At 40.9% G+C, this 21,765-nt stretch overlaps 1 protein-coding gene across 1 annotated transcript; it reads left to right on the forward strand.

Annotated features, from left to right (window-relative positions):
• The first annotated feature begins 531 nt into the window (after positions 1-531).
• On the forward strand, positions 532-2,173 carry LOC139833797 (uncharacterized). Its single transcript, XM_071824145.1, has 6 exons — positions 532-689; positions 786-850; positions 1,166-1,248; positions 1,348-1,522; positions 1,823-1,940; positions 2,035-2,173. The coding sequence occupies exons 1-6, from the start codon at positions 532-534 to the stop codon at positions 2,171-2,173; spliced, it is 738 nt and encodes a 245-aa protein (XP_071680246.1).
• The last annotated feature ends 19,592 nt before the right edge of the window (positions 2,174-21,765 follow it).

A 21,765-nucleotide genomic window follows, 5' to 3' on the forward strand; every position in this document is an offset into this window, starting at 1 on the left:
GATCATTTTTTCAAGCCAATTGCTTCCGGTTCAAACACCAACATTGCTAGCGCTGAAAATGCAAATCCATCCGACGAACAACAACCTGTAGTAGATGGCAGTTCCAGTCCAGTAGATATGGACAGTGATAATCAGAATATTATGGAGAGAGAAGAAATTTTAGAACAAGTTAGAATTGGAAGCACGCCATTTCAAAGGGATCTAGGTACGCGCCAGCAGATTTGGGAACTTCCTCTCGATAAGCAAGAAGAAGCACGACGATTCTATATTAGAGAGGGTCCTTATCAGCCATATATGCGAGAGTATCCATTTAATGGAACATCAAAAAATCGCCGTCGCTTCCAGTTTAGCTATTTCACAAATTTTCCTTGGCTCGAGTATTCACCTACCACCTATCGTGCATATTGTTTGCCTTGTTTTGTGTTTACGAAAAAACCAAGTGGCAAGTGCGGGTCAGATGCATTCACAGTTAAGGGGTTCATAAATTGGAAGAAGGTGAATGATGGAAAAGAGTGTGCTTTATTAACCCACATGGGCAAAGATTCCAACTCGGCTCATAATTTTTCAGTTCGTTGTTTTGACAACCTGAAAGATACTGTGACCCACATCGACACGGCGATAGTACGAGCATCTGAAAAAATGGTTATGGATGCCAGGCTAAGGCTTAAAGTTACTATTGATTCCATCAAGTAAGTAATATTGTTTTATCCTAGTAATTATAATATTACATACTGTACTAAGAAGGCTAGTAACAACTAACAACTTTTCCTTGTTGATTTCACCAGGTGGTTAACATTTCAAGCTTGTGCTTATAGAGGCCATGATGAATCAGCAGGATCCTTAAATCAAGGTAATTTTCTTGAGTTGGTAAAGTTGTTGGCTGCTTATAATAAGGAGGTGGATGCGGTTGTGTTGGATAACGCTCCACGGAATGCAAAGTACACCTCCCATCCCGTTCAGCAAGAAATTCTTCAGTTACTTTCTCGAAAAGTTTAGACGCAAATTAGAGAAGAAATTGGTACTAGCAAGTTTTGCATAATGGTGGATGAAGCTCGAGATGAATCTAAGAAAGAGCAAATGGCATTGGTCCTCCGGTTTGTGAACAGTGAAGGATTCATAAAGGAGCGTTTTCTTGATGTCATTCATGTGACTGACACTGTTGCAGTGACTCTCAAACAGGCAATTTGTACTGTACTTGCAGACAATAATTTGAGTGTCCAAGATATCAGAGGACAAGGCTATGATGGGGCAAGTAACATGAGAGGTGAATGGAATGGACTAAAGGCTTTGATTCTAAATGAGTGCCCTTATGCCTATTATGTACATTGTATGGCTCATCAATTGCAGTTGGCTCTTGTTGCATCATCAAGGGAGGTACATGAGGTGCACAACTTTTTTCAAAATGCGATTCAGATTATAAATGTTGTTAGTGCATCACCTAAGCGCAATGATCAGTTACTAGCAAAACAAGCTGAAGACATTGAACGTGAAATTGAGTTGGGCGAGCTTGATACAGGAAAAGGTGCTAATCAAATTGGCTCTTTACAGAGACCAGGGGATACTAGATGGAGTTCTCACTTCAAGTCGATTCAGAGCTTACATAAGATGTTTGGTGCTACAGTGGCAATCCTACAGAGTGTCTCTACTGACCGTTCAGTCAATCCATATTCCAGAGGAGATGCTGTAGGCGCTCTAACAAAAATTAAATCCTTTGATTTTGTGTTCATTATGCATCTAATGGAAAAAATTATGAAGATCACGGATGTCTTATGTCAAACACTCCAAAAGAAGTCCATTGACATTTTAAATGCATTGGATTCAGTTTCAAACACAAAAGTGTTGCTTGGTAAGCTAAGGGAAGATGGCTGGGAACCTCTTCTCAAGGAGGTTCAAGCTTTTTGTATGAAGCATGAGATTGAGGTGCCTGATTTGAGTCGCAGGTAATATCCGTCTCCTTGCATGTATGAAACATAATGTTATTTAACATATATAATTAATTCACTCTCATATTAATGTTTATTTCAAATTGTGTAGGTATGTTGATGTTAGAAAGTCCCGGAACAAGCATGATAACACAACAACATTACATCACTACAAGGCAGACGTGTTCTATGTTGCTATAGATCAACAGTTGGTTGAGCTGAATGACCGTTTTGGTGTTCAAAATACATAGCTCTTGAGACTCTGTGCATCTCTGGACCCAAGACATGACTCTTTTGATATGTCAAAAATATGCACGCTAGCGGAGAAATTTTATCCTGCAGATTTTTCTAGTCAAGAAAGGGTTCAACTGGAGTCTCAACTTCCGCATTTTCAGTTGGATGTTTGCAACAATCAAGAGCTAGTATGCTTGCCTTCACTTGCTGATCTGACTGTTGGACTAGCTAAAACAGGTAAAGCTTCTACATACTCAATGGTGGATAGACTACTGCGTTTAGTCATAACTCTTCCAGTATCTACTGCAACCACTGAGCGAGCTTTTTCGGCTATGAAACTAATCAAGACACGTCTTCGAAATAGAATGGGAGATGATTTTCTTCGGCACTATATGATTGTCTACATTGGAAAAGAAATAGCTGCCAAGATTAGTTGTGACGAAATTATCAACTTATTTGACACCGGTGGTCGGAGAGCACAGTTTAAGATAATAGACATGTAATTTTTCTTTTCATAGTGCTAAACATATATTTTCTGAGACTTAATATATCGTGAGATTTTTTCTCTTTTGTGTTCATTGAAATTTCGCCCCCCTCATCTTCAATTCCTGGCTCCGCCCCTGGTCCCCAACACACCTAATACACTTGTCAGATGTATAGGTGCACTAGTTCGGCGAAGAGATAGTGAAATACAATTAGTATGGATGTATATGAGTGGTAATAGCAATCTGAAATAAAGATGGCAGCGAGTAAACATGCAACAGAACAGTAAACAAACGAGATTCGATGTTTGGAAACAAGGCCTAGGGATCATACTTTCACTAGTGGACACTCTCAACATTGATCACATAATAAAACCACTCTACACTCTCTTGTTGGATGACAAACACCATTAATTGTGTAGGGCTACAAGAGCACCTCAATGCGGAGTTAACAAGCTCCACAACATTCGATGTTCATATTTAAATAACCTTAGAGTGCATAATAGATCATTGCAATTATACCAAGTACTAACATAGCATTCAAACTGTCACCATCACACTATGAAAGGAGGAATAGATCACATCAATACTATCATAGTAATAGTTAACTCCATAATCTACAAGAGATTACAATCATAACCTACGCCAAGAACTACATGATGCACACACTGTCACCATTACATCATGAAGGAGGAATAGAGTACTTTAATAACATCACTAGAGTAACACATAGATGAATAGTGATACAAAGCTCATATGAATCTCAATCATGTAAGGCAGCTCATGAGATCATTGTATTGAAGTACATAGGAGAGAGATTAACCACATAGCTACCGGTACAGCCCTTAGCCTCGAGGGAGAACTACTCCCTCCTCATGGGAGACAGCAGCGTTGATGAAGATGGCGGTGGTGTCGATGGAGAAGCCTTCCGGGGGCACTTCCCCGTCTCGGCGGCGTGCCGGAACAGAGACTCCTGTCCCCCAGATCTTGGCTTCGCAATGGCGGCGGCTCTGGAAGGTTTCTCGTACCGTGGCTTTTCCGTATCGATGTTTTAGGTCAGGGAGCTTTAAATAGGGGAAGAGGCGGAGTCGGAAGGGTTACGGGGCAGCCACACAACAGGGGGCGCGCCCCCCCTGGGCCGCGCCGGCCACCTGTGTGGGCCCCATGTGGCTCTCCTCTGGTCCCTCTCGGGTGTTCTGGAAGCTTCGTGGAATTATAAGATGCTGGGCGTTGATTTCGTCCAATTCTGAGAATATTTCCTTACTAGGATTTCTGAAACCAAAAACAGCAGAAAACAGGAACTGGCACTTCGGCATCTCGTTAATAGGTTAGTTCCGGAAAATGCATAAAATCATCATAAAGTGTGAACAAAACATGTAGGTAATGTCATAAAACTAGCATGGAACATAAGAAATTATAGATACGTTTGAGACGTATCAAGCATCCCCAAGCTTAGTTCCTACTCGCCCTCAAGTAGGTAAACGATAACAAAGATAATTTCTTAAGTGACATGCTATCATAATCTTGATCATACTATTGTAAGCATATGAGATGAATGAAGTGATTCAAAGCAATGGTAAAGACAATGAGTAAACAACTGAATCATATAGCAAAGACTTTTCATGAATAGTACTTTCAAGACAAGCATCAATAAGACTTGCATAACAGTTAACTCATAAGCAATAAGTTCTTAGTAGAAAGCTTTGAAACAACACAAAGGAAGATACAAGTTTCAGCGGTTGCTTTCAACTTTAACATGTTTATGAGTTTATCTCATGGATAATTGTCAACACAAAGTAATATAACAAGTGCAATAGGTAAACATGTAAGAATCAATGCACACAGTTGACACTAGTGTTTGCTTCTAAGATAGAAAGAAGTAGGCAAACTGACTCAACATAAAGTAGAAGAATGGCCCTTCGCGGAGGGAAGCAGCGATTAAATCATGTGCTAGAGCTTTTTAAGTTTTGAAATCATATAGAGAGCATAAAAGTAAAGTTTTGAGAGGTGTTTGTTGTTGTCAACGAATGGTAGCGGGTACTCTAACTACCTTATCAACCAGACTTTCAAGAGCGGCTCCCATGAAGGACGTTATCTCTACCAGCAAGGTAGATCATCCCTCTTCTCTTTTGTTTACACATGTACTTTAGTTTCATTATTTATGGATGACACTCCTCCCAACCTTTTGCTTACACAAGCCATGGCTAACCGAATCCTCGGGTGCCTTCCAACATTCACATACCATGGAGGAGTGTCTTATTTGCAAAATTAAGTTGCTTACTGATAGATCAGGGCAAAGCATGTGAAGAGAATTATTAATGCAAGTTAATTAATTGGGGCTGGGCACCCCATTGCCAGCTCTTTTTGCAAAATTATTGGATAAGCGGATATGCCACTAGTCCATTGGTGAAAGTCTGTCCGAAGTAAATGACAAGATCGAAAGATAAACACCACATACTTCCTCATGAGCTATAAAACATTGACACAAATAAGAGATAATAGCTTTTGAATTGTTTAAAGGTAGCACATGAAGTATTTGCTTGGAATGACAGAGAAATACCATGTAGTAGGTAGGTATGGTGGACACAAATGGCATAGTTTTTGGCTCAAGGATTTGGATGCACGAGAAGAATTCCTCTCAATACAAGGCTAGGCTAGCAAGGTTGTTTGAAGCAAACTCAAGTATAAAACGGTGCAGCAAGACTCACATATGAACATATTGTAAGCATTATAAGACTTTACATCGTCTTCCTTGTTGTTCAAACACCTTAACCAGAAAATATCTAGACTCTAGAGACCAATCATGCAAACCAAATTTTAACAAGCTCTATGTAGTTCTTCATTAATAGGTGCAAAGTACATGATGCAAGAGCTTAAACATGATCTATATGAGCACAACAATTGCCAAGTATCAAATTATTCAAGACATTATACCAATTACCACATGCAGCATTTTCTGTTTCCAACCATATAGCAATTAACGAAGCGGTTTTCAACTCCGCCATGAACATTAAAGATAGAACTAAGAACACCAGTGTTCATATGAAAAAGCGGAGCGTGTCTCTCTCCCACACAAGCATGAATTTATTCAGAGAATGAAAATAACAAAACAAAAATAAAAGCACACAGACGCTCCAAGTAAAGTACATAAGATGTGACCGAATAAAAATATAGTTTCAAGAGAAGAAACCTGATAAATTGTTGATGAAGAAGGGGATGCCTTGGGCATCCCCAAGCTTAGACGCTTGAGTCCTCTTGAAATATGCAGGGATGAACCACGGGGGCATCCCCAAGCTTAGACTTTTCACTCTTCTTGATCATAGTATATCATCCTCCTCTCTTGACCCTTGAAAACTTCCTCCACACCAAACTCGAAACAACTCATTAGAGGGTTAGTGCATAATCAAAATTTCACATGTTCAGAGGTGACACAATCATTCTTAACACTTCTGGACATTGCCCAAAGCTACTGGAAGTCAATGGAACAAAGAAATCCATCCAACACAGCAAAAGAGGCAATGCGAAATAAAAGGCAGAATCTGTCAAAACAGAACAGTCCGTAAAGACGAATTTTTAAGAGGCACTGGACTTGCTCAGATGAAAATGCTCAAATTGAATGAAAGTTGCGTACATATCTGAGGATCACGCACGTAAATTGGAAGATTTTTCTGAGTTACCTACAGAGAACCCTGCCCAAATTCGTGACAGACAAAAATCTGTTTCTGCGCAGTAATCCAAATCTAGTATCAACCTTGCTATCAAAGACTTTACTTGGCACAACAATGCAATAAAATAAGATAAGGAGAGGTTGCTACAGTAGTAAACAACTTCCAAGACACAAATATAAAACAAAATTGATGTAGTAAAATAAATACATGGGTTATCTCCCAAGAAGTGCTTTCTTTATAGCCATTAAGATGGGCTCAGTAATTTCAATGATGCACTCGCAAGAAATAGGAGTTGAAGCAAAAGAGAGCATCAAAATCAAGTATGAAACAAATTTTAAGCCTAACCCACTTCCTATGAAAAGGAATCTTGTAAATAAACAAGTTCATGAAGCATAATGCAACAAGCATAGAAAAACTAGACAAGCGCAACTTCAAGATTTTCAGCATATAGAGAGGTGTTTTAGTAACATGAAAACTTCTACAACCATATTTTCCTCTCTCATAATAACTTTCAGTAGCATCATGAACAAATTCAACAATATAACTATCACATAAAGCATTCTTATCATGAGTCTCATGCATAAAATTATTACTCTCCACATAAGCATAATCAATTTTATTAGTTGTAGTGGGAGCAAATTCAACAAAGTAGCTATCATTATTATTCTCATCAAGTGTAGGAGGCATAGTATAATCATAATAAAATTTACTCTCCATAGTAGGTGGCACCAAAAGACCACTATCATTATAATCATCATATATGGGAGGCATATCATAATCAACATAAACTTTCTCCTCAATACCCGGAGGACTAAAGAGATCATTTTCATCAAAACCGACCTCCCCAAGCTTAGAATTTTCTATATCATTATCAACAATTGTGTTCAAAGCATTCATACTAATATTACTACTAGCATGCAAATAAGGTTCCATAGGTTTTTTAATTTTCGCATTAAACCATTCATGTCTTGCCTCAGGAAATAGTTTAAAAAGCTCACAGATGTTTTCCATTATGCCTTACTAGTGTTTAACAAGAAACAAAAAGATGCAATTGCAGGATCTAAAGGAAATAGCTTCGAGCACACACACAACGGCAACAGAAAAGTACTTAGTTACCTGGGACCGGAGTATGAGTGCTTTTTACCTTTCCTCCCCGGCAACGGCGCCAGAAAAGTGCTTGCTGTCCACAACTGGCGCGTGGTTGATGTGGGAGGTTTGATGGCGGTTGACGGGCTTGATGGAGTGTCTTGATTCGTCCCCGGCAACGGCGCCCGAAAAGTGCTTGATGTCTACGGGTGCTTCTATTCTTGTAGACAGTGTTGGGCCTCCAAGAGCAGAGGTTTTTAGAACAGCAGCAAGTTTCCCTTAAGTGGATCACCATCGAACTCAGGGAGGAAGAGGTCAAAGATATCCCTCTCAAGCAACCCTGCAATCATGATACAAGAAGTCTCTTGTGTCCCCAACACACCTAATACACTTGTCAGATGTATAGGTGCACTAGTTCGGCGAAGAGATAGTGAAATACAAGTAGTATGGATGTATATGAGTGGTAATAGCAATCTGAAATAAAGATGGCAGCGAGTAAACATGCAACAGAACAGTAAACAAACGAGATTCGATGTTTGGAAACAAGGCCTAGGGATCATACTTTCACTAGTGGACACTCTCAACATTGATCACATAATAAAACCACTCTACACTCTCTTGTTGGATGACAAACACCATTAATTGTGTAGGGCTACAAGAGCACCTCAATGCCGGAGTTAACAAGCTCCACAACATTCGATGTTCATATTTAAATAACCTTAGAGTGCATAATAGATCATTGCAATTATACCAAGTATTAACACAGCATGCACACTGTCACCATCACACTATGAAAGGAGGAATAGATCACATCAATACTATCATAGTAATAGTTAACTCCATAATCTACAAGAGATTACAATCATAACCTACGCCAAGAACTACATGATGCACACACTGTCACCATTACATCATGAAGGAGGAATAGAGTACTTTAATAACATCACTAGAGCAACACATAGATGAATAGTGATACAAAGCTCATATGAATCTCAATCATGTAAGGCAGCTCATGAGATCATTGTATTGAAGTACATAGGAGAGAGATTAACCACATAGCTACCGGTACAGCCCTTAGCCTCGAGGGAGAACTACTCCCTCCTCATGGGAGACAGCAGCGTTGATGAAGATGGCGGTGGTGTCGATGGAGAAGCCTTCCGGGGGCACTTCCCCGTCCCGGCGGCGTGCCGGAACTGAGACTCCTGTCCCCCAGATCTTGGCTTCGCAATGGCGGCGGCTCTGGAAGGTTTCTCGTACCGTGGCTTTTCCGTATCGATGTTTTAGGTCAGGGAGCTTTAAATAGGGGAAGAGGCGGAGTCGGAAGGGTTACGGGGCAGCCACACAACAGGGGGCGCGCCCCCCCTGGGCCGCGCCGGCCACCTGTGTGGGCCCCCTGTGGCTCTCCTCTGGTCCCTCTCGGGTGTTCTGGAAGCTTCGTGGAATTATAAGATGCTGGGCGTTGATTTCTTCCAATTCCGAGAATATTTCCTTACTAGGATTTCTGAAACCAAAAACAGCAGAAAACAGGAACTTGCACTTCGGCATCTCGTTAATAGGTTAGTTGCGGAAAATGCATAAAATCATCATAAAGTGTGAACAAAACATGTAGGTAATTTCATAAAACTAGCATGGAACATAAGAAATTATAGGTACGTTTGAGACGTATCACTATGCTCCCCGGCAACGGCGCCAGAAAATAGTCTTGATAACCCACAAGTATAGGGGATCGCAACAGTCTTCGAGGGAAGTAAAACCCAAATTTATTGATTCGACACAAGGGGAGATAAATAATACTTATAAGCCTTAACAACCGAGTTGTCAATTCAGCTGCACCTAGAAAAGCACTAGTAACAGGGGTGATGTGAAAGCAACAGTAATATGAGAGCAATTGTAACAGTAACACAACAGCAGTAGCAGTAACACAGAGGCAATGGCACCAAAAAATAGTTGATACTACTTCTAATGGCATATAGGACCGAGTGAGTATTTGATGATGAAAGATGACAGATGACAGATGGACTGGGGTTCCCAGCTATCTACACTAGTGGTAACTCTCCAATAACAAGTGTTGGGTGAACAAATTACAGTTGGGCAATTGATAGGATTGAAATAGCATTAAGACAAAACATCCAGTCTATTAATTATACGTAGGCATCTTTTCCATATATAGTCATACGTGCTCGCAATGAGAAACTTGCACAACATCTTTTGTCCTACCAGCCGGTGGCAGCCGGGCCTCAAGGAATCTACTGGTAATTAAGGTACTCCTTTTAATAGAGCACCGGAGTAAAGCATTAACACTTGGTGAAAACATGTGATCCTCATATCTAAGCCTTCCCCTCTAGTTATCCCAGTTGTTGTCACTCTGGGGCCTCGGGTTCCAGACATAGACATGTGCAAACAACTTGTAGATACAATCTAAGCAATAATTAAAGAGCTTAAATCTAAGATCATGCCACTCGTGCACTAGTGACAAGCATTAAACACAACAAGGTTGCAGCAACAATAATTTCACAAACTTATATAGATAGACTGATCATAATGTAACAATTCATCGGATCCCAACAAACACAACACCGATTACATCAGATGGATCTCAATCATGTAAGGCAGCTCATGAGATCATTGTATTGAAGTACATGGGAGAGAGAGTATGTGATGACCTAGCGTACCACTGCATGATGTAGTACACAAGTCGTTGACATAACACAAGTGAAACACCGTTCCACTCATATTACATCCCTCAGAGTGGTACAACAGAAACATATGCGAGTCCAAGGTATGTCTATAGAAGGATACACAAGCTGTTTACAGAAGATCAACACAGCCTCCTACTTTACAGTGAGGTAAAAGTTCAAATAAAGCTCCAGCAGAACGACTCGTAATCTAACTTATTGCTAACTTAAGCTTCAGAGCTACTAGGCTTGCTATAGAAATCTAGCTACTTAGGTGCTAGGATTAGGGAAAGGCTCCCTTCTATTACTAGTCTAAGTTTCCACTCTAGTTGCTGCAGTAGTTGACTTTATTGACTTCTTTGCTTGGATTCTTCATCTTATTGCAGTTGACTCCTTTGTCTTCGGGTTCCACGGTAGTTTATCCTCTGGTGCCTCCAAAGCTAAGCAGGGGATTTAAGAGTGGGATGAGTACGAGCGTACTCAGCAAGTTCATATTTGGAAATAGGTGTATCATGCACTAGCTACAGCCACAGACCAGAAAGTCATAGGCGAATGCAAGTTTTCATAAACATTTCTTTAAAAGGTTTATTTTATTCTGAAAACTATGCCCGTCAGTCTTCACAGGTTGACTAGAACTTCATGGAGTTCCTTTCCTGCCGCGTTCGCAGTTCCCTTCCCGGAACAGGGAGTGACAGTCACAATTCAGTATCCTCTGCAGAGGTGCGTTACTTTTCCCATAAGAGAACTTATCCTTGTTGCCGGCCAGGAGTATATCCCCGTCCACACTTCCTTTGGTGTGAGGCCCAATATAAGAACCAAGTCAATCACTGCCTTCTCCGCGACCCTGCAAACCCACCCTTTTGTCCATCCGTACACCCCCGGTAGACATCTCCCGATCATACGGCTTTACCCCCGGTGTACTACGGACAATCCTTCATAGACGGTAGAGCCAGTCATCCACACAGATGGGGATTTAAAAGGCCATCCCAACCTACGGCAGTGTTCTCCCAACACCCCGCCAGGCTCTATCAAGTCCGTTGGCGTACAGGAGGGAAAAGATACAGCTGACTTCCCCAGAGCCATTATAGATCTTATGGTTAACGCGATTTGTACGATGCTAGAATCACTGGACGACATTGGTACTTAGTCCTAGATGAGTTGTACCCGTGCAATGGAACCTCCACCATATCAACACATACCATGGTTCCATTGCCCACCACATAGTCATATTCATAATTGTAAAATAATATTTGCTTTTCAATGCAAGAGTGATAAGTATAGTACTTTGCATATAATTTGATAAAAATAATCAAATGACATGAGCAAGCGATGAACTTGCCTTTCTTGACTGCAAGATTATGCAGGAAAAAGCTTCGATACGTGAGAACTCCAAATGGTGAAATACCATCATCGTCCGGTAAGGACAATGTTTAAAGAACTGGCAAAGATGCTATAATGCATAGTATGAGATGAAATCGTCCCGAGCGTAACCTAATCTTGATGATTTAGGATGTATGGGTTGTAAAGATTTCTTTAGGTGTGTTGCACTTTTAGGATGGTTCTCAAACAAGGTTGTTATTAGGGTTTGGTTATAAGACTAGCACATACAAGCGATATAATGCATCATAACAATCATACATACAAAAGAATGGTGATTGCATAACAAGCAAGAGTAGTTGTCAGTTTTAAGTTCTACAGGACATGGTTGATGATTACTTATTTTATACTTCAAAAGAATAACTTTTGAAGAACAGGTTAATTAAGAAATAATAAGTATAAATAAGAACTATGGTTTCTATGGTTGGATTGACATCTGTACTTGAAAAGAATAACTTTTGAAGAACATGTCAAATTAAGAATAAAAGCTATTATAATTAAGAGCTATGGCTTCTAGGGTTTGATTAGGATTTTACTTAAAAAAATAACTTTTGAAGAACATGTTAAATAATAATAAGAACTACTTTAAACAGGAACTAAGTGCTTCTAGGGTTTACTATTGGCTTCATATAATTTTCTAATAGGTACTAATTGGGTTCTTAAATAGAATTGATCTATATGTAGCAAGTATAATTAGGTTTATTACTATGGTTGATTATTGGTATCATATCAAAGAATGATGGTCAAGGTGTTGCTATGAGTTAGGGTTTACTATGGTTTCACGTTTGCTACACTAAGTAATTACTAATGGTTTCTAAGCTAAGTGGTTTATTACTTTCTAAGTAGGGTTTAGTGGGATAGGAGCATGTGATATGAATGGCTACACAAGGTTGATGTTAGGGTTCATCATTAGGATTCTACTAGGGTTTGATGTTTGAGGTTGAATTCCATGGTGTGATACTAAGTATGAGAATCAATGGTGCTAATATGTGAATAACCAATTAGGGTTTGCTCCTAAGTGGTACTAGGGAATCATATAGGTTTTAATTAAGAATAAGGACATGAAATGATAATCTCATGTGACTTGGTTTTATGCTAGTGGATCATAAGAATGCATTCAATTGTTGCTTATTAGGGTTCTATATGTCAAGTAAATCTCACATGATCACATGTGATATACAACAAGGGTTTTTAGGTTTAAAACAATTTGGAATGATTTCATAAAATAATGGGATCCATATTCTAACTTATAATAAAACTAGGGTTTCTAAATTGTGATACAACTCCTAAAATGTTAATTGGCAATATAGTTGTGGTCACTAATCACTTTGCAACAGAAATAATTATGGTATTAGCACTTTATTTATTTTTAAGGGATTTAATAATTAAGAGAAACACTACTTAGGGTTTAATCTAGAAATCAGGGTTTCCTAATTATTGTTAGGTTTTAAAATAATAACTTGCTAATTAAAAATGTTTGAGTTCACAATATTTAAGTTCCCAAATTAATATTGGCTGTTAATATTTTCTTGATTTATTATTATTTAAGAAAATAGAAAATAGTAATTTGCAAATTAGGGTTTATGAATTACCATTAATATTTTAAGTTAATGAAAAGATGATTAAGAAAAGTAATCTTAACATTTTATTTCCTTACTGAATAGCTAATATTTAATTTTGAAACTTAACTAATTATTGAATTCAATTTGGATTTAAAACAAATGAAAAGACATAATTAATAAAGATAAAAATAAGTGAATTTTTATTTTGACACACATTTTTATTTTATATTTTATTTGAATAGAGTTTATTTTTGTGAGCATTTTTATATATTATTCATATTTTCCTGAGCTAAAATGAATTTTATCTATTTCTGCAAAGTTTCAGCTATTTACTGGTTTTTAAAATTAAACCTAAATACTAAATGTACCGTTTCGAGTTACACACACAGACGCAGACAGGTGGGGTCTGCGCCATGTCACACGCCACGTTGGCGAAGACTAGTCAAAGACTACGCGGGGTCCTACAGGCCACGTCGGCTTCGCCGGTGACTTGACGCCGACGGTCAGCGCACGACGGCGCCGCCGTTTTATGGCCCCCCGGGAAGAACTACTGATGGGTTCCGACTCCTCTTGATCTGCTGAACACGATGGTGGCGTTGGTTTCTCGAATAGTTCACCGGAGCTTTGCTGGCAATCATGCCCACGGCAGAGCTACTCCGGCCAAACGGCTAACCCGAGCTAGAGATGATGCTAGGAAGCGAGAGTAGGCTCTACAGATGCGCAAACTCACCCTGAGTACGATGGCGTGGTCGGCGACGACGATGGATGATGGAGACGGCGAGGACTTCGCCATTCCCGGCGATCTGCTACAAGGGGAAAACCCAAAATTGGCGTCGCTCCGAGCTCCCCTTGATGCGTAGCTTTGCCAGTAGAACGGCGATGTCGAGGCGCATCTCCTCGACCAAACGGTGAGCTCCGGGGTGGCCTCAATCGACGGCTAGCCGGAGAAGGACTGCCGGTGAGTTTGGTTGATTGAGAGAGATAGAGATGGGCTGAGAGGAAATGAAGGGGCGGCGAGGTTCTAGGGTTTCCTGGAGAAGCTCCTGGAATATTTATAGAGCGAGGCGAGGTCTATTTCGGTATCTCACCAGCGGCAATGGCCGGGATGCAAACGACGACCATGGTCGTATCTAGGCGTGAATCTTGGCGAGAAGTGGATGAGACGGACGCGAGGACGATAGGGTGGAATTCTAGAACCTTCTGCGGCGTCCGGGGCATCCTTATCGGCTGTGAGGACGTGGTCATCGTTCTCCTGCGCGCTGTCGCCACCGGAGAAGAGAACGAAGGCGTTGGCCTCCTTTTTATTACCGAAAGGGTATGGACCGTTTCTTTGGTGGGCTGGGCCAAGTCTTGGGCTGCTGCTGGGTTAGCTTCGGGCTGCTGCGATCCAGGTAAGCCAGGTAAGTTTCCCTCTCTTTTCCTCTTCAAATTTCTGTTTTATATTTTCTGTTTTCTATTTTGTTGTTTGAATTCAAATTTGAATTTTGTTTTGTTTTGCAGGTTCTAAATTATTTGAATATCATAACAATTTGATAATGATACTCACTGGCTTGTTTTGTTTTTAAACAACCATTTATAATTGATTAATTTTGGTTCTTAAGAGGTACAAGTTAAGATTCCAATATATATTATTTTAGGGTGCATCTCAATTGCTTGTAAATTTAGAAATCAAATCTGTTTAAATGATTTTAAAATTTAGAACATGTGCATGGTGAACATATTTTATTTTTCTATTGCTTAACCATAGTGATTACTCACATATAGTTGAATTATGGCTAGAGTTTAACAAATGGAAAAGGGTATGGAATTGGTTCATGATTTTATGTGTATGATAGTTCTTAGGGTTTAAGAAGATGGTTTGGATCAATTTTATATTCACTAATCTTACTTAGCAAACTCTTGTTTGAAGTATTTAAAATAAATCCTAAGCTCATCAAATTCAATTCACTTACTAAGGTGATTCTATTTTATAAAATACTATTTCATTTGGTTCACAAAACAAGGTATTTGGAAGGCCAAATAGAATTGGATATTGGTTCACTCTACTCACCAAATGGCATCTAGTCCTTAAGCATATATGGCTTGGTTTATACTGGTGATCCATGGTACACAAGTTAGGCATAATATTTCATGTGGAGTGAATCCTATGTGAAAGGTTTAGGGTTTTGCATAAGCTTCAATAAATTGAAGAATAACTAGGCATGAGGTATGGCAGGGTTCTACTTATAATCCAAAGTGACACTTGGATTTGAATCCAAATATGGCCTAGGGTTTTAGTAGTGATCACCCAAGTGATACACAACTAGGATTAGGTATGAGCATAAGCTTTCTTATGTTTAATTGGCTAGGGTTACTCCTCCTCACTTAGGTAGAATTCTTGTATCAAGGCAATGCTAGGGTTGTCTCAAGTATTTGGATAAACAAGGTTTAGGTACAATGCCATTACTCCCTTACACAAGGCCTGAGTATTGGTTTGGTTACTTATTATCTCATGAGAACAATGAGATCTATTGGTCACATATATAGGTTTAACTTATCATCAAATGTTAGCTAGGTCAAGTAGGGTTTAGTACTTGACTTGTACTCCTTATGCATTAATTAGTATTAATGGTTTGCCTCACATAGATAGGGTTTGAATATTAAACTAGGTTCTACCCAATTGATAATATAAGCATATGAATGGTTCTCTCCTTTTTCTAAGGTTTAATGGCATGAGTTGGAAAACAAGGTTGGAATGGTCAAGGTTTAATAAAGAACTAGTAGGAATGTCCTTGACATGGATTCAAGTCTTGTAGTTGAAAAGATATACCATGCGACTCATGGTAGGAATATTTATTTAGTAGAAGACATGGAAAAGATAAGTAAAGAATAGTTTCTCAATTAATTGTGTTCTTTTGAGTTATAGTTGAATAATTATTCATGTGTTGTTGTAAGGAATGTCATGTTGAGATCCCTTATAAGATCTTGTAGTTGACCCTTACTTAAGATGTTGTTTGTTGTTAAAACTAATTCCATTTGATCTAGCCCATAGATCAAATAATCTCTACCCAAAACAGGATTTTAGCAAAGATCACAGTGAAGTTTATAGCGCTTGACTTGATGATCTACTTCAATTCCAGCAAGTCAAGTGAAACTTCAGTTACTGTGGTAAGTTTTATTTGAACGCGCGAAAATTCCCCGGATTTTCTATGCATGAATGCAATGCACACTTTGGTGTTCTCTCATTTTATTGCCTCTAAACCTGGGATATTACAGAGTACCAACTAGCTACTGCTAGAACCCGTAGTCCATGGGGGAACTACTCACGGAGCATGATGGAGGCGGTGGCGTCGATGGAGAAGGCTTCCGGGGGTCAATCCCCGTCCCGGCAGGGTGCCGAAAAAGGAACTTTTGACCCCCGAAACTACGTTTCGCGATGGCGGCGGCGCTCCGGGAGTCTTTCTGGAGTATTATCTGTTGATGTAGGGTTTTCGCGTCGCGAAAGAATATATAGGCGAAAGGGCGGCGCGAGGGGGTGCCCGGGGGGCCCACCCCATATGGCAGCGCACCCCCCTCCTTGGCCGTGCCCCCTATGGTCTGGAGGTCGTGGGCCTCCCCCTGGCTTGCCCTTCTGGCTCCGTGTGTCCCTCAGAGAAATAGGAGGTTTGACTTTTGTTTCATCGAATTCCGAGAATATTCCCGAACAGCTTTTCTGGAACCAAAAACAGCAGAAAACATGAACTGGCACCTCGGCATCTCGTTAATAGGTTAGTCCCGGAAAATGCATAAAAACATTATAAAGTGTGAGCAAAACATGTAGGTATTGTCATAAAACTAGCATGGAACATCAGAAATTATAGATACGTTGGAGACGTATCAATGATCATTGGACGACAGTAAGAATATCCTTGAGTACTTTAGAAGAACCAATGATATATATATATATATATATATAGTTTTCTATGGAGAAATGACAAACAAATTGATGTAAGGTGTTGCACTGATATTAGTTTTGTCACATATAAAAATAAAATTTCAATCTCAATTTAGGCTAAGTGTTGTTTAAAAGGTAGCACAATGAGCTAGAAGTTGTCTATGCTAGATTTAGATGAGTTCTAAATATTATGACGGATTCTACAAACGAAGGCAGAGTATGTCATTGTTTTGACAATGACTGAGGATGTTTAAGTCGAAGAGTTCTTTGAGAACTTGGTGTAGTTCCGATAGTGTCAGAACTTTGAAGCTATATTGTGTATAACAATATTAGTGACATATTTCAGACCGCGGAATTAAGGTTCCACCAGAAGACTGAACATATGTGATTAATGCCGACTCATTTGGAAAATGAGTGATGCGTTGAGACGCAAATGAATTGCAAAATACATACGTTTCTGAGCATGTCAGATCCGTTGACTAAAACCTCTCCCGTGAGCAAAACATGATAAAGCACCAGAAGGCCAAGGTGTTATATCTTTACAAATGTAAACTAGATTATTGACTCTAGTGCAAGTGGGAGACTGTTGGAGATATGCCCAAGAGGCAATAATAAAATGGTTATTATAATATATCTTTGTGTTTATGATAAATGTTTGCATGTCATGCTATAATTGTATTAACCGAAACATTGATACATGTGTGTTATGTAAACAACAAAGAGTCCCTAGTAAGCCTCTTGTATAACTAGCTTGTTGATTAATAGATGATCATGGTTTCGTGATCATGAACATTGGACGTTATTAATAACAAGGTTATGTCATTGATGAATGATGTAATGGACACACCCAATTAAGCGTAGCATAAGATCACGTCATTAAGTTCATTTGCTATAAGCTTTCAATACATAGTTACCTAGTCCTTCGACCATGAGATCATGTAAATCACTTATGCCGGAAGGGTACTTTGATTACATCAAACGCCACTGCGTAAATGAGTGGTTATAAAGGTGGGATTAAGTATTCGGAAAGTATGAGTTGAGGCATATGGATCAAGAGCGGGATTTGTCCATCCCGATGACGGATAGATATACTCTGGACCCTCTCGGTGGAATGTCGTCTGATTAGCTTGCAAGCATGTGAATGGTTCACAAGAGATGATATGCCACGGTACGAGTAAAGAGTACTTGTCGGAGACGAGGTTGAATAAGGTATCGTGATACCGATGATCGAACCTCGGACAAGTAAAATATCGCGTGACAAAAGGAATCGGTATCGTATGTAAATGGTTCAATCGATCACTAAGTTATCGTTGAATATGTGGGAGCCATTATGGATCTCCAGATCCCGCTATTGGTTATTGGTCGGAGAGAAGTCTCAACCATGTCTGCATAGTTCACGAACCGTAGGGTGACACACTTAAGGTTTGATGCCGTTTTAAGTAGATATGGAATATGAAATGGAGTTCGAAGTTTTGTTCGGAGTCTCGGATGAGATCCAGGACATCACGAGGAGGTCCAGAATGGTCCGGAGAATAAGATTCATATATAGGAAGTCACTTTCCAAGTTTGGAAATGATCCGGTGAATTTATGGAAGGTGGTTTCTAGAATTATCCGGAATAAATCACTATGGAAGGAGGAGTCCCGGAAGGACTCCACCAACCCTAACCAGCCAACCAAGTGGGAGGGTGGAGTCCATGGTGGACTCCACCTCCTTGGCCGGCCAAAGAAAAGGAGGAAGGGGAGATTCCCTGTCCCTCTAGGTTTCGTCCATATGGCAGTTTTTGAATTGGGGTCTTATTCGAAGACTTTGGGCAAACCCTATGGATTCCACCTGTATAATGAGGGACAAGGGGAGGGGGCCGGCCACTTCTTTCCACCAAGTTGGCCGCACCCCTCAAGGCTGCCCAAGCTGGCGCCCCCTCTCCCTAAACCCTAGCCGCCCTCCTCCTCCACCTCTCCCGCATACGCTTTGGCGAAGCCCTGCCGGAGATCTCCACCACCACTGCCACCACGCCGTCGTGCTGCCGGGATTCCGAGGAGGATCTACTACTTCCGCTGCCCGCTCGAACGGGGAGAAGGAGGTCATCATCAACACCGAACGTGTGACCGAGTACGAAGGTGCTGCCCGACTGTGGCACCGTCAAGATCTTCTACGCACTTTCGAAAGCGGAAAGTGATCGACTACAACAACAACGAGATCTAATCTCGTAGGCTTTCAAAATCTTCAAGGATTAGTCTCGTGATCTTCTCGTTGCTCCCATCTTTTAGATTGCATCTTGGCTTGGTTTTCGTTCTTGCGGTAGGAAATTTTTTGTTTTCTATGCTACGAATCCCATCACGAAGTCCTCCTCCCCGACAGAAGGCTTCCATTTCCCATGCGTGCTCAGGGAGAGTTGTCTACTTCCGGGCATGTGCGACACCCTCCGATCTGGGGAGAGAAAGCAGGGAGCTTTCTTTTAGAGGTGGAAATGGATGGCGATGGGATGTTTCTTGGTCTTTGGAGGTTGACGATGGTGGGAATCCCTTAATGGTGTTTTCTTCACCAACTTCGCTTCCTACACAATCGGACTACAAGGCTGGAAAATGGACACAAAGCTCAAGTTTCTCTTCATTTCCTTCCTTTTATGCTTGTTGTTATGATTTCTTGTTAGTTGGTTTCCAGCACTCTGCATCATAAGCACCATCAGACTCAGCGGTCTTGGCTACATCCTTAGTATCCTAGGAAGCATCAGGAACAAGGACATGTTGCATGGGCGGTGTAGGAGCCACATGAGCAACAGGGGCGCGACGAACATGGGACCTCACCAGTGAGAACACTCCAGAGGCAAAGATCACACATATGAATGTGTGTGAAGCCGGCAAACTCAACATAGTTGGTGCCATCAAAAGTCACCGGACAATGAGGAATGTTGACATAGCCCGTCAAGGAGGATGCCATAGTGGACTGTTTCCTTATAATATCTTTTAGTCAACTCTCAGGCCTCATAACAGATCGAGCATGGCAAACAGGTCCTGACTGAGACGAAGAGGATCCCACGGAGCATGCCCCCGCAAGAGCGGCAGCGGCCAGATCCGCCCAGCCACGGACAGAGTCGGCCACCAGCGGTGAGGGGCAACATCGGCTTGAGCAGGGCGGGCACGGCCAAATCGGGACGGCATCCTGCCAGGACAGGGCGGGCGCGGCCAAATCGGGCGACGGCCGGCCGAAACGAGGCGGGCACAACTAGATTGGGGCGACGGCCGGAGAAGGTCGACATGAGCGGTGGCTGAACCTGATGGGAACGAGGAAGGTGGCCCGCACAACTCGAGGACGAGGACAAGAAGCAGAGCTCGATCTAAAAGCGGAACGACAAGTAGCAACACACTGTCGAAAGAATTCAGCAACGGTGGTGGTAGGAAGAGCACGGAGTTGCAGCGTGTATGAGACCCTATCTTGGGCTCTGATATCATGTTGGTAATGAGCCACTATCATTCACATGAAGAACATCCCAATAAAGGATGACCATACTTGTTCAACTTAAGAAACCCCTTATAGAATGTGGACACACAAGAAAGAAGACTACATCTCTAACACTTAAACCCCAGCTTGTCACGACTCAGTAATCCAAGTTGACTCGATAAGGTTGATAAGTTTATGAAGAAACTGTACAACATAACCAAATCATGGCGGAGTAAGAGTACAAAAATGATGGTTCATCATCTATTCATCTTCATGTAGATTTTGGCAAAGTGCTCATTCATCTTTTACATACTAGTATTTTTTTTCTTTGGTGTTGACTAAAGGATATTAACGAGTTTACCAACGTACTTGCAACTCGACTCATTGAACTGGTTTTTTAACAGGCGAAAAGTTTCAACTCAGGTCAGCTCATTAGTGTCGGAGTTGGAGCTGAGTCATATAATGTAGGGTTTGCGCGTGTGATGCCCCAAATCTCGGGTACTGAAGTGATAAAACGTATTTAGCGGCCAAGCTTCCAGCGTTCCTTATCCTACATCCTTAGTATCCTAGGAAGCAAGACGGGTTTGGGGGGAGCTCGGCTTACTTGCTGTAATTGAGCATGCAATAATGGTTGACAGATCAGGATCGGTTGTCTTGGAACATATCCTTTGCTCTCCAACTTCTAAAGTATCTTGGCTTGAAAATGTTAAAACACATGAACTGCTGGCGGTTGGTTGTTGGTACATCTGGTGGCAACGCAGGGAATTAGTTAAAGATGAGAATGTCAGCCCTCCAAAGAGTTCAGCTTTTGCTATTAACGCCTTGGCAGCAAACTTTGGTGCTGTGAAACATACAGCTGTTGAGAGAGAGGTAAAATGGTCAAAACCGCCAAGGGGTCATCAAAAATTAAATGTAGATGCTTCTTACCATGCGAATGGTTCGGGTTCTGCTGGTATTGTTTTGCGAAATGATAAGGGTGAGGCCATAGCTGGTAAAATTTGCTTGTTGAATAATCTCATGTGTTCGGCTCAGGCAGAAGCAATGGCGCTGTTAAGAGGGTTACAGTTTCTTGAGCAGATTGGGTGTTCTTCGGCGCATATTGAATCGGATTCTCTGGAATTAATTCAAGCATGCAATGGAGATACCGAAGTGTTTAGTCCCTATACGGCAGTGCTAGCTGATTGTTTCCAAATTGCCAGTAGGATGGACTTGGTGGTCTTCCAACATTGTCATCGGGAAGCAAATATGGTGGCTCATAATTTAGCAAAGCATGGATATGAAACTAGTACTAGTTTAGTTTGGGATGATAGGCCTCCTAATTTTATCAGAGCTGATGTTATTCATGATGTAACTCTGTTGGAGATTGTACCGAATATTTGAACCCAAAGCAGCAAGTTTCTTACGCA

The sequence above is a fragment of the Lolium perenne genome, chromosome 7, assembly GCF_019359855.2.
Source record: "Lolium perenne isolate Kyuss_39 chromosome 7, Kyuss_2.0, whole genome shotgun sequence".
Classification (NCBI taxonomy): domain Eukaryota; kingdom Viridiplantae; phylum Streptophyta; class Magnoliopsida; order Poales; family Poaceae; genus Lolium; species Lolium perenne.